General features: G+C 42.2%; 1 protein-coding gene across 2 annotated transcripts in view; it reads left to right on the top strand.

Moving 5' to 3' along the window:
- MAPK8IP1 (mitogen-activated protein kinase 8 interacting protein 1) overlaps window positions 1-12,608 on the top strand; it is a 64,414-nt gene that overhangs the window by 29,287 nt on the left and 22,519 nt on the right. For both annotated transcript variants that reach the window (XM_048483766.1, XM_048483767.1), the window contains exon 3: window positions 9,172-9,405. In XM_048483766.1, the coding sequence (XP_048339723.1) occupies window positions 9,172-9,405 (234 nt within the window). The remainder of the gene's footprint in view (window positions 1-9,171; window positions 9,406-12,608) is intronic.

The raw sequence follows: 12,608 nt of genomic DNA on the forward strand, positions 1-12,608 counted from the left end.
GGGAACATTTCAGAACCCAGAAGAAAAAGAATTAATGAGGAACTTTTAATTAACAATGCTGGGCTTCAAAATATGAAACTTGCTGGCTGTAAGATAAGTGCTCAGCTTTGAGATGCAGCAGTTAAAGAACAGCAAACAAATCTGGAAGAGGTTTTTTTAAAAGAACAGAAAATGTTTGGAAGGTGACAATATGAGACTTTGGCAGAGTACATGGTCAGAACATTTTGTATATGTAGCAACTTTGCAAAGTTGTTCCCCAAAGGAGCTAGATAAACCAGTGATATTCTCAAGCACAAAAAGAAATAGTCGAGAAAGAAAATGTTGCTAAAGTGTAAAAGGATGAATTTACTTCCTGCAGGAAAAAATCCACCACCACCCCTGCCATCACTTACTGGGAAACAGAGAGATATCAAAATGGGTATAAAATAAATCTGTAAAACTGAAGCTGCTTTCCAAGAATTTCTGTAAAAATTTCAGCTCAGCATATTCTAAATTGAAGCAGCATTCAGTCACCCTAAATGAAGACAATGATGAGGCCTTGCCCATAAATTAAGAAATAGGTCAAATGTTTGGGTAACTCTTGTGTCACTAAAAGGGAAATCTGTCATATGGTTTTCTATGATGCTATCTTTTTTGCCAGAGTAGGGGGAAGAGCTGTAGTGGATCCTGCAGGTACTTTTCCCAGCTCTTATGCTGCAGTAAAGGAGACTGGGGCTTGTGTTCAAAAAGAACTGTGCCGAGAGACTTTTCTGCTTCCTCCATGAGCACACTGGAATTTTGTTACCAGGAAGAGTCAGTGGACATTCATGGAAGTCCCCCCTACTTCTGAAGACTGCCCTTAAGATTTTGGAAAAAAGCTGAAGGCTCAAGTCAAGGACTTCAGTCATCTAACTGGATATTATTTGTGTCTGTCTCTTTCAAAACTCAAATAGCAAGAGGAAATGCAGCCTCCTAACCTGCTGCTCATCAAGTTGTTCATCCACCCTCTTCTGATTACCTACAATAAGCAAAACTGAAGTTCTGCTTGCTATGCCAGGTGATGTGATGATACTGCCAGTGCAGCAATTGCATATCTTCTGTTTGTTTCAGAGTATTTAAAAAGGCATAATTTCTGGACTGCCAGCTGGCAACCCTAGAAATAGAGGCTAGATTATAGCAAGAGGAGCATTTTCATCTGTGGCTGGAAAGCTTTGTGTCCTCGAGTTATGGGATGATCCGGAACATTTACTAACATGCTGTCATCTAGAGATTACTCCTTTTTTGTCTCCCTGAATTTGGCTCCACAATGTTTGCTTTCATCATTAATCATTGTTAAACCCTCTGGACATCTGTCATTTTAGAAATTATGTGGTAGCCTTATGATCCCTTCTCTCTGCTCCCTGGTATCCGGACATTAGATATTTCTCACTGGTCAGAGCAAGAGTCATTTGAAACATCCTCAGAGGCATTCATTTTTGCTTACTTCACATGTTCCAGAGATGAACCCTTGCATTTAAAGCAGTTTCTGGAACCAATCTCTGTTTAGCCTTGTCTTAAATTAAACTCTGCAAAGTAGATGAAACAAAGTCATATTCTGCTTCAGAGTGAGCATAGCATCCCAGGAAAAGAAATTATGTATAAACCAAAATTTCTTATAGAATAAAAATAAATATCATCTGCATCAAATATAAAAATGTAAGAACTAGAGATCAAAACCAGCTCAGATGAGTTAGTTCATGCAACATAAAGTGATTATGTTTGTTCATTGAGAAGAGCACCCAAGCTTAAGTGTGTATGAAGAGAAGTACCGAAGACTTGCTATAATCTAAAGTGGCAAGTCCAGTTGTGTGATAAGAAATAAAGGAACACTACTACAGGAGTATATTGGGAGGAGGGGTCAGTTCAGAATCTTCAAGAGCCAGGTTAAATTGCATCTTTCTTAAGAAAACCTCTTTACTAAAACACAGCTGGGCTAAATGCCAGAGGAAGCCAAATTATTTTTTTAACACAAAGTGACATCTATACTAAAGTTATAGTATTTTGACTCTCTTTCAGAGTTCAGTCACACTACAGATGTTCCAAAGGAGACTTGGGACTGAATGAAGGCTGTAACATATGCTTCTGGAATTGGAATACAAAGTGTTAGGCAAACAAAAAGATGGTTGGTCTTGCAGATGGTTCTACAACATTGTATGGTCTTCTACAATTGTAATGTAAGAACTTCACTTATTGTTAAATCCAGCAATGTACCAGGCCCTGTATAAACACAAAAATGAAACGTGTCCTGGTCAGTGTGCTTAAAATCCATATTAGCCACAAAGATTAAGGATGTGGAGAAGGTACTTAAGACCACCATTGCAACATTAACTGCTTCTTTTGAAGAGTGGAAACATGCAGAACAGCTTTGCTACATGGAAGAGCAGTCTATAGAGTAGCAATATAAACTGATCATAGTAATCTGCAGACAGCATAAGACCTCAAAGTGCCTGTAGGGCTGCTCACTCCAGCTGGGACAATACCTGGAGATTGGGAGGGGGGAGGAGCCTGAAGATGACAGTATTAGGGGAAGGGAGGGACTTCAGTTACGGGAAGGGAGGGACTAAATATGTAAGAAAATGGCAATTTTCTCCAGGTGAACTGATCTCTGCATCTTGGAGATCAGCTGTAACTCTAGGAGATCTCTAGCAACCACCTGGAGGTTAGCAATCTTACCAATCTAGTAAGAAAAAATGTAATCACTTAGGTTCAGTGGATAATTTGTGCAATACTACAAAGGAAGACTTTGTGTGTGCTGACCTTTATTGATAAATCCGCCATTAAATTGTTACCAATACAAAAGTTGTGCAATAACATTAGGAGTGGGGAAGCCTTTTACCACAATAATTAAAAATGTGCAAATGCAAATTGTGTTGTGAAACGTTTAAAATGAATAAGCAATATTTATTTCATATTGTGCTTTTCTCCCAGGCGGGGCCCTGTCTATTGTTCTCCTCCCTTCTGTTTTATCCTCACAGCAACCCTGTGAGGTGGGTTATGCTGAGAGAGTATGACTGGCCCAAGATCACCCAACAAGCTTCCATGGAAAAGTGGGGACCACCTCAGTAGGGTAAAACACCATGCAGTCCATCTTCCAAAGCAGCCCTTTTCTCCAGGAGAAGTGGAACAAATGCTTTAAAGAAATAATAAATAAATGATTTATGTAGTCTGTAGATAAGTTGTGATTCCAAGCAATTTCCAAGCCCCACCTGGAGATTTACAACCTTACTCAGTGGGGTGATCCTTTCTGTTACATGGATTTCATCTTGTGAGGCCCAGCTCACAAATGTCTTCAAGCCAATCCTCCTTTCCCACCACTCTTGAATTAGTTCTTGTCCTCTCCAGAGCTGCTATTTCCTCCAGGGAAAATGTTCTGTGTAGTATGGAGATCTGTTGTGGTTTGAGGAGCCTTTCGGCCCCACCAGGAGATTCCCAAACCTAATATGTTGGGTAAGGATGCCTATAAAAAGGTATTCCTCATTCATTGCTTTGGGTTTCAGCTACTCTTCTTCCATACTTATTTTATTTGTTTGCTATATTTATATCCCTCCTTATTACCTTAAACTCAAGATGGCTAACAATACAACAGCAAGCTGAAGGATACAAAGTATTCACATTTTTTAAAATATACAGATTATAAACACAGAGATTAAAAAGACACAGCCCAAAACAGTTGCCAGAAGCCGTTAGAGATAGAGCTGCACACTTTCTCAAATATAGCCACTGCACACTTTCTTAAATATAGCCACTCTGGAGCTAGAGGACTGACCCTGCCACAGAGAAAGTCCACGGCCTAGCAGTTGGTGTTGGAGCAGTCCTAAGAAAGTGTGCAAGACTGCTCTATTTCAGAGGGCTTCTGGCAACAGTTTTGGCAGACTTGGCTGAGTATCTTTAATCTGTTTATTTATAATCTGTACATTCTTTTCCACATTGTAACAAAACACTGTCCAATAATTAACATTCTTTACACTGGTTTACTTGCAGCTATATGGGAAAGGAAACATGATTTATGAGAACCGCTTGATGATAGTGTTAAACTAAGGTGACCAGATGTTTACAACGGAAAAGCGGGGCGTGCGGCGCTCCCCGGTCAGGAAACAGGGAAGTACCCCAGAAGGCACTGCGGCTGCCGCAGTGTTTTCTGGGGCGCTTCCCTGTTTCCTGACGGGGAGCGCCAATCGCTAGGCAGGTAGTAAAGCTCTGGGCGCCGCGTACAGCGCGCTTGCCACACACAGGAGCACATTCCCTAACCGGGACAATGTTAAAGCCCGGCGGGACGCGGGACACATCGCGCAAAAGCGTGAGTGTCCCGCGAAAATTGGGACAACTGGTCACCCTAGTTAAACATGGACGTTTGAGGTTAAGTTTTAAAAATTCACCACTCAGCCTTAATCTAGGTGCACTGTGTAATCTTGACCAAGCCTGCACAGCTTACTACTGTTGTCAAACGTTGTGTCTTAGAAATGTTTTCTGTGAAACCATTCTGTCTATCTCCATTCCTCCTGTTGTTTTCCCCTTTTTCTGTTCAGTTGCATCTATTCCACATGCTACTGCTGAAGACTTCTTATTCTTGATGGTGATGGGATGTCATCCGTGATGCAAAAGAACAGCCCTCCCCTCTTTCTTATCTTTTGTGCAGGCTCTCTAGAATTACTGCATAGTTACATTGAAGTGGTAATTCAAAAAATCTCTCAGCCTTCATTTCTATCGTTAAGAACTACCCACACAAACAAAAGCCAAAAAACCCCTACTGGAGGTGGTATCATTACCTGAATGAACAGAAAAATTTAGCCCTCCCCCACATTTTCAAGCCAAATTAGAGCTGGAAAATGGACAATGATTACAGTGGCAGTCTCTTGTAAACTGCAGACATTGCGCATTTTCACCTTAATGTTACATTGCTAGTTCAATATGAAATGGGCAAAGCTGATCTAATCACTCCTGCTTTTTATCTCTGCCTAAAAGTTACATTACAAAATGACAAAGAGAAAAAAAATAAAAAAAATTTAATGGAGGATTCAGGAGAGGAGAAAATAGCTACACAGGGGGCATGGATAAGGGCTACGTGTTTGGTAGGACAGAGAAATTAAGACCGTTTCAACATGATCACACACTCAAGGGAAACTAGTTTGGAAATGGATAGAAAAACAAAATCGCAGTAAAAGTGCTCAGGAAAACAATGGAGGAAAAATAAAGGAAAAATATTTCCAGAACTAAACAGAGGACAAAATGTGTGGAATTCAAAGGAAAAAATGTAGCATTTGGCAGCAAGATTTGTCTGCACAACTTGTGCAGAAAAGACCTAAGTCAGTATAGTTTTTTTTCTAACTTGCCTCTCAGGGTTCTTCCAAGATGTTTATTTAATTTATACCCTGTCTTTCCTACCCACAGGCACTCAAAATGGGAATGGGGGCCTGGTTATATGCTCTTGCCCAAGGCCTACAAAAACCTGGCCCTGGCCCTGAGTATGAGACCCCAAATGGATGTACTTTTAAAGTATAACTGGGCTGGGACGTATGTTGTCTTCTCTTAACTCCTGCAGTTTCCTTGCCAGTAGGTATCGAATTCCTGGGTCAGTTCTCTAGGTTTTCACACAAGATGGATAAAGCTATATGACCTCAGCCAATGACTGCTCTTCTCCACAGTTCAAATGTAAAGTTGTCAACCTCCTTAGGACCTGGAGAGATTCCATAATTACAGCAGCTCTACCAAGATCATTTTCCCATGATTAGATAGCTGCTTTGGAAGATTGCTTCTATGGCATTACCCCAATGAAGTCCCTTTCTTCCCCAAACCCTGCCCACCAGACTAGACCCCCAAATGTCCAAAAATTTCCCAAGCTGGAGCTGGCAGCACTTGTCTACAGCACCAACCTGGCTATTCTGCAACTGATTTCAAAGTCAGCTTTGACTGCTTACAGATGGTGTCCAAACAAGACTCTTATCCCTCAGGGCATAATGTGCTGGTGTTCCAGACACTCCTTCAGTTTCTTCAGCCAGCTGCTGTTGCTGCAATACTCTCATTTCTTTCAGAAGTGCTGTCATTTGCTCCATGTTATCTCCTTCATCAGCTCACTGTTCCTGCCAGGGAAACAGTGTTCTTCTGTTCACACCAGTGTTGCTTGTTCCACACTTCTGCACACTAAGAAGCTCCAGGGGCAGTGCTTCAGGCATTTAGGTTTCTTTGGATATCAGATTACTGGAAATTTACCATGTCATGCCATATTTGCAAATTTTGCGTTATTGAGAGTTACGCAAGCTCAGTCTTTTAGAAGCAAACAGGCAGCAGCTCATCAGAGAGTGACTCCATGTGCTGCGGTCTCCCAGTTTCATGAACACTGATGCTAGTCAAGCTCAGAATATTCCAACGCTATAAAATTCCTAGGACTGGGGGATCTAGAAGTACAAATACACTTTTGCAAAGGTTATGTGTAAACCACCTAAGAGCTGCAAGGAACCATATGGAAAGGAGGGATGGGGGGGGGGGTCTCTTCAGTCCTTTGCTGTGACTTTAGGTATTGCTGCATCCACTTTTAGACTCTTCCAGTTGAGTGTCATGGTTTTGCGCTACAGTAAAATGGTCCTTGGGAAGATGAGTTGGATGCCTTCTTTTGACTTTTGACTATGCAGAAAGGCAGGTTGCATTCTGTTATGTGACTTGGTTCACATACTGGAATCATCAGTATCACATACTGGATACTAGCTCTTCAAAGATACACCTGTTCGGTGATTGGGACCTCCTGGCTGATCTACATTCTGGGGCTATGTGTAGAAGGCAGTATGTGAGTGGCCCTACTTTGTGGTAAGGAGATGAATTCGGGATAACTGATGGGTCCTTCCCATTTTGTGATTTAACATCACTTTAGGTCCTAACATGATTTGATTTATTTTTATTTAAAAATTTTCTAGGCTACCTTCCCCAACCATTATATGCCTAAAGCAGCACCAGTGGTTCACTGTTAGTAATTTGTTTGTTATTTCTTGTTATTTGTTTGCCTTATGTATACACCACTTTTCTCCCCAATGTGAGCCTAAAGCAATTGTCATTGTTTTCCTCTCCTCCATTTTATCCAGCAACCCTGTGAGACAGGATAGACTGCAAATGTGTGACTGGCCCAAGCCTTGAAGGCAGTGTTGGGATTCAAACCCTCCTCTCCCAGATCCTACTGCAGTACTCTAACTATGTCATGCGTGCTCTCTAACATCTAAAATTATTCTCATATGCCACTATAAGGCATTGAGACAAGTATTTCCTGTGCCAAAGCTCATTAGAGACACTGATGGGATTTTGTTTTGCCATGTATTGAAGTTCCCTACAATTGTAATTGACAGTGCAATCCAAGGGGGGAAGGGAAGAAAGGGCTGAAGAAGCAGTGTGACCCCAGCACCAGTGTAAATGCCACTTAAACCGGCATAAGTGGCATTTATGCCAGTGCTGGGGCACATATGCAGGTGCCAGGGAGGGGCACAAGAGTGCCACATAAGAGCACACCTCCAGCTCAGGAGCTCACACCAGTGCCAAAGAGGATGTTCCCATAGGTGGGGCAGGCATTAGAGGGCATTCTGGACCCTTTTTGGCCTGGGAATGTCCCTGTTTGCTGGCACAAACTTGGGCTGGCAAAAGCAGTGGCGCTGTATATAGCTCTTTCACGGAGGTAGTGGGAGTTGATGTTGAGTTGAGTTGATGGCCATGGCAACTGTTGATACAGTGGCTGTTGAGTTGATGGCCATGGCAACTGTGCCATCCTTGGCCATGGCGCAGAACCCTCTGCCCCTCTGGATTGCATTGTCAGTTAAGAAAAACTTCCCATGATGAAATGGCCTCAGCATTCTGCTATTAGTGCAGAACTAAGCAATATCCCTTAGGTGGCAGCACAGATCAGGATGATTGTATGTATTTCTAAAACTTGCTATTCCCACACAAAGTCCAAGCTTACACTACTCTAGGTTTCTAAAACTGTGACAAAACCTCCTGGGTGAAACTTGTGCATAGATCACTGTAATAATCCCATGGGTGTTTCTTTATTTCACAGGCATCTTCTGGTAACTGTGATTGGTCCTGTCATCTGAGTTCCCATAGGTGGGGCAGGCACATATACACATATTCTGCAATCAACATACCCACAAATGTTCAGTTGTGAGATATGGCAATCTACACATGAGTTTCACATCATGTTTAAATTGGCTCTTTTTGCTGTTCAGATCACAAGATGCCTATTGCCCCAGTCTCCTTGAAATACAATGAGCAGATGAAACTGCTGCTATTTTCAAACTGTCAGAGTAGCACTATAGACGGGAAAGGCTTCTGGCCAATGGTGCCAAAGTATATTGGAATTGTTATGTTTTAATTCCAGGGTTAAGAACTTTTGTTGTACACTTTGTGTAGAAATCAGGTTTAAAAATCTGAAAAGACTTCTGTGGAATCAGCTAAGATTCCCTGGGTGATTTAAAGCGACAGACTTCTGCAGAAGCACTGAAAAGGTGTAATGTTAATTTAGAAAAAGACTCAGGTTTCAAAGACAGGAGTGTTTTTGGCTGGTTGGGCACTGAATATTCTTCCTACAGCATCAACAGCTAGCATGACAGAGTGAAGGCTAGGCCCGAGCCCTTCATCCTGATAACTAGGTTCTCTCTCATCTTGTGTGTGTGCATACACGCTCAGCATTCAATCCTATGAGCATCCACCTACAGTCTAAAGTGGTTCAGTTGGAACACAATGTTTGTCTCTTGAAAACAAGCTCTGTTTCCTTGAACTGGTGTTGCAGAAGTCCTGTAAGAAAGAGAAGGGGAAGGGGGTGGAGAAGAGTGGATGTCCATGGCGCCTTTGTTGACTATAGCGAGAGATTGTAATCGTTTTGCAAACATCTTTGGCAGGCTGGGAAATTGAAAATTCTGCGTCTTGAATAGCTTCATTTTGGATCCCTAATTCTTGTATTCTGCTGCCTTTGCCTTAAAAGAAAAATAAATCGAGCAGCCAGCTCCAGTGCGAATCACTGTTCTGGAGTTTCTCTTTCTCCCTTCTGCTGCTTTCTGAGTCACTGGAGGGCGGCTGATCAGACATGGCCTGACTGCCAGGCCTCCCCCCTCCCCCCGCCTCTTTCTCCCCTTGGCAACTAGTCTCATGATCGCTCTCGCTCTCTCTCCCGTGTCCCGGCAGAGCCATGTCAATCTGCAGGCCAGCAGCGTCCTGGGAGTGGGTGGCGGCGAGGCGAGCCGGCTCCAGGCAGAGATGCTCCAACTAGACTTGATCGATGCTACCGGGGACACCCCCGCCGAAGAAGGGACGGCGCTGGAGCCCATCCAGAAGGATCCCCCGCCCGCAACCATGGATACCTACAGACCGAAGCGGCCCACAACGCTCAATCTCTTCCCGCAGGTGCCTCGGACGCAGGTGAGTCTCGGGGGAGCGGGAGACTGCAGGCGGGTGGACTGGGATCCTCCTTTCATTTGCTACCACAAATAGCTGTTCCGTGTTCCCATAAGGAGAGAAGAGTGGGTTGTTTTAGCCTCCCCCACCCCTTTCCTCCTCCAAACGTTTCTGCGAAATAAATATCATCTGCCACTGGTTCTCCGGTTCAAATTTCCAACCTCCATGTGTTTCTTCCCATAAACTGCATCCCTTGTGGCTGATATAATGGCGGTCCTTGCATTTGGAAGCTGCTCTTTTCTCTGGGGTTGCACATGCTCCGTTCCAGCAAAACGAAGGGGTTTGTGGCAACTGAAACCCTGGCGCTTGGTGTGAGGAGGGGGGTTTCAGTTCTTGGGGGGATTTTTTAATTTGTTCTTGTTTTAATGAAAAATGCTGGGGGGCAAGCATTCCTAGACGTCTCACTGTTTACCTGGAAACTCTGATCCAAGATGTGTGAAGCCAACTGGGATTGCCCAGAAGTTCAGAGAGTGCACTTTGCGCATACATATTCCTGCCAATCAAAAAGGGCTCTGTAGCTGAAAACTGGACAGGCATGGCTCAGATTTAGACTGCCAGTCAGAATCCTACCTTAAGATAGGCACAGTTTGTGGAGGAAGAGATCACATTCTGAGAAATGACATCACTGGTTAAAGTGCTACTTGGGCTGGCTATTCCCTTTTAAAAAGTGCTGTTTGGGATGGGATCCTGCTGCTCAACGGATAAAAAGGAGCTTGTCTGTTCAGGCATTTGTCCCTTGATGTTCAGACATTTGTGCCTCCAGCAGAGCTGAAGCTGTTGTAGCTGCTTACAGCTAGAAGGTACCAAACAGTCTTCCCCTTTCTGCCCTCAGTTACAAGTTTTCTCACTCGTTTCAATGATTTTACATTTCTGTAGAGACACTGATCATGTGCCCTCATTGTCAAGCTTAATCTGTGTCAAGATAGTTTTAGAAAATACATAGTCTGTGTATTCAGGCCATGGTATTTTTCTACTGGAAGACTTGTTGCATTGTGCACACGCTGAGAATGGAGCTCTTGAAGAATGGTACCAAGGACTACTTTAGCAGACATGTGGTCTAGCAGATTATGGGACTGTTTCTAATTACAACAGAATTGTTGATATCTTGTGGTCCATTAACTGTTAGGAATGATGAGTATATACTCTACAGATCAGGGTCAGTAGTGGGACCCTAATCAGAAGAAAGAACTGTTTTTCTTGAAAGCAATGATAGGAATGTCTCTATCTCAAACAAAGAACTTGGTGAAATATCTAAAGAGATTTTTTAAAAAACAAAAACAAAGCATTTGTAGAAGTGACAAGAAAGGTGTGAATAGTCCCTTCACCTTAAGTTCACTGGAGATGTGATACAATAGTGAATGCTTTTAATTTCTCTCTGCGTGTGATGTTCCTTCTTCCTCTGTGGAAGTAGGGTAGATTTCAGTGCTTCCTGAGGTAACTGATCACAGGCTGGCCATCTGTAATCCTTTTATCAGTGACTCTGTTGTTTAGTCTGCAAACTGATGAAGGTTCCTCATACATGAGAAGCTATTTTTAATCCGCTATATGGCTCCACTTACTAAATAAGTAGATTTTTCACAGTGAGGTTAGCCAAGGAAAGCGCATTGGAAGGCAGGTGCTGCTAAGTGTGGCAGATGGTGGAGGCTTGAGGGGGTGGAGCAGGTGGGGGGCTGAGAACTGGTATCATTGTGCAGTTGACAATAGAGCCAAACAGCTTGATATGCGTGTGGGGGGAGGTTGAGGAAAAGGGCCCTCTTATGGCAGCTGTGCCTAAGGAGAGCATAGTTAGAAACTCCCAACTACTGAAATAGTCTCTAACCTTGTAACACTCTTTCTGACTTTACTGCTTCCTGAACTTAGGTGTCCCACTGTGTTCATCTCAGAATTAGGACTCAAACTTTAAGATGAACAAACCAATTCATTTTACCACCACCATCAGTCCCATTTCAGTTTGCGCTTGTAGTGCTGCCTGTCTCTTTAGGAGAGGTTAGAAGTCTGGAAATGGGCAAGTGAAGTTTCTTATGGCTTGGAGGTAAATCATATTCCCTGGTAAATAACATCCCATTAAGCCTATATTAAAGGGATGTGACATTTTTCTCCAAGCCTGTTGGCAATCCAACACCATCCTGGATTAAGGTTTGTTAGCACCATCTGTATTTTGTTTATTATATTATTTTTTAAATATTATTATTTTAAGGAATTGTATGTTGTGGGCCACTGTGAGCCTGCTACTGTGGGAGAAAATTGGATGTTAAATCAAAACAACAACAACAACAAGCCCCTTGGGGATGGGGCGGTATAGAAATTGAAATAATTAATTAATTAATTAACAAATAAATAAACAAACAAACAAACAAACAACAACAATTCCTAGGATAGGAACTGAGCATACTCTGACTTCTTTGGGATCTTATGCTGTGGGAACTGAGACAATCACAGAAATATTTCCTCTGTAATCAGTGTACCCACATCTCGCTACCTAATAATTCTGCCAAATGCTGTGTGAAAAGATTTAAAATAAACAAAACAGTTATTATTATAACATGTAATGCTCTAACATGTAATTTAACTTTTCCAAGTTAAATACTTTTTAAAGGACAAAATTCCTGATGAAAGAAAAAAACAAGGCACCAATGTAATGTCTGTTGTAAAGATCTGCAATTTGAAGTTTTTCTCTCTTGTTGTTTGCTAGACATTTTTATCACCAACATCTTTTTTGTATTGTTTTTTTACATCATTGTGATACCCAGAATGTATCTGAAAATATGTCGCCTTTACACTGGTACTCTTCCAAATCTTTGTTTGCCACTATAGGCTTGTTTTGTCCATTGTCTCTCTGACAAAGAAAGGTTTGATTCTTGAAAACCTTGTTGGTCTGTAAGACCAACCAAGTTACAAAACTTAAATCTAGCTATTAAAACCTTTTTACATGCTGTTTCACTCCTTCATTTCTGTGTTGCTCTAAGGGCAACCATTGTTGGCTATGATGATTGAATCAGGAGAACTGTAGTTATTGCCAACCTCCAAATCAAAATCATTTTTTTTTTAAAAAAAGAAAGGTTGTTTGAAGGAGATTTGCAAGCCATGGTATTGGAGATTAGTGCTAACCATAATTGCTCAAATCAGTTGTTATCTCTTCATAGAAATGGGGATTAGACTTGGCACAC

The sequence above is a fragment of the Sphaerodactylus townsendi genome, linkage group LG02, assembly GCF_021028975.2.
Source record: "Sphaerodactylus townsendi isolate TG3544 linkage group LG02, MPM_Stown_v2.3, whole genome shotgun sequence".
In the NCBI taxonomy this organism is placed as follows: Eukaryota; Metazoa; Chordata; class Lepidosauria; order Squamata; family Sphaerodactylidae; genus Sphaerodactylus; species Sphaerodactylus townsendi.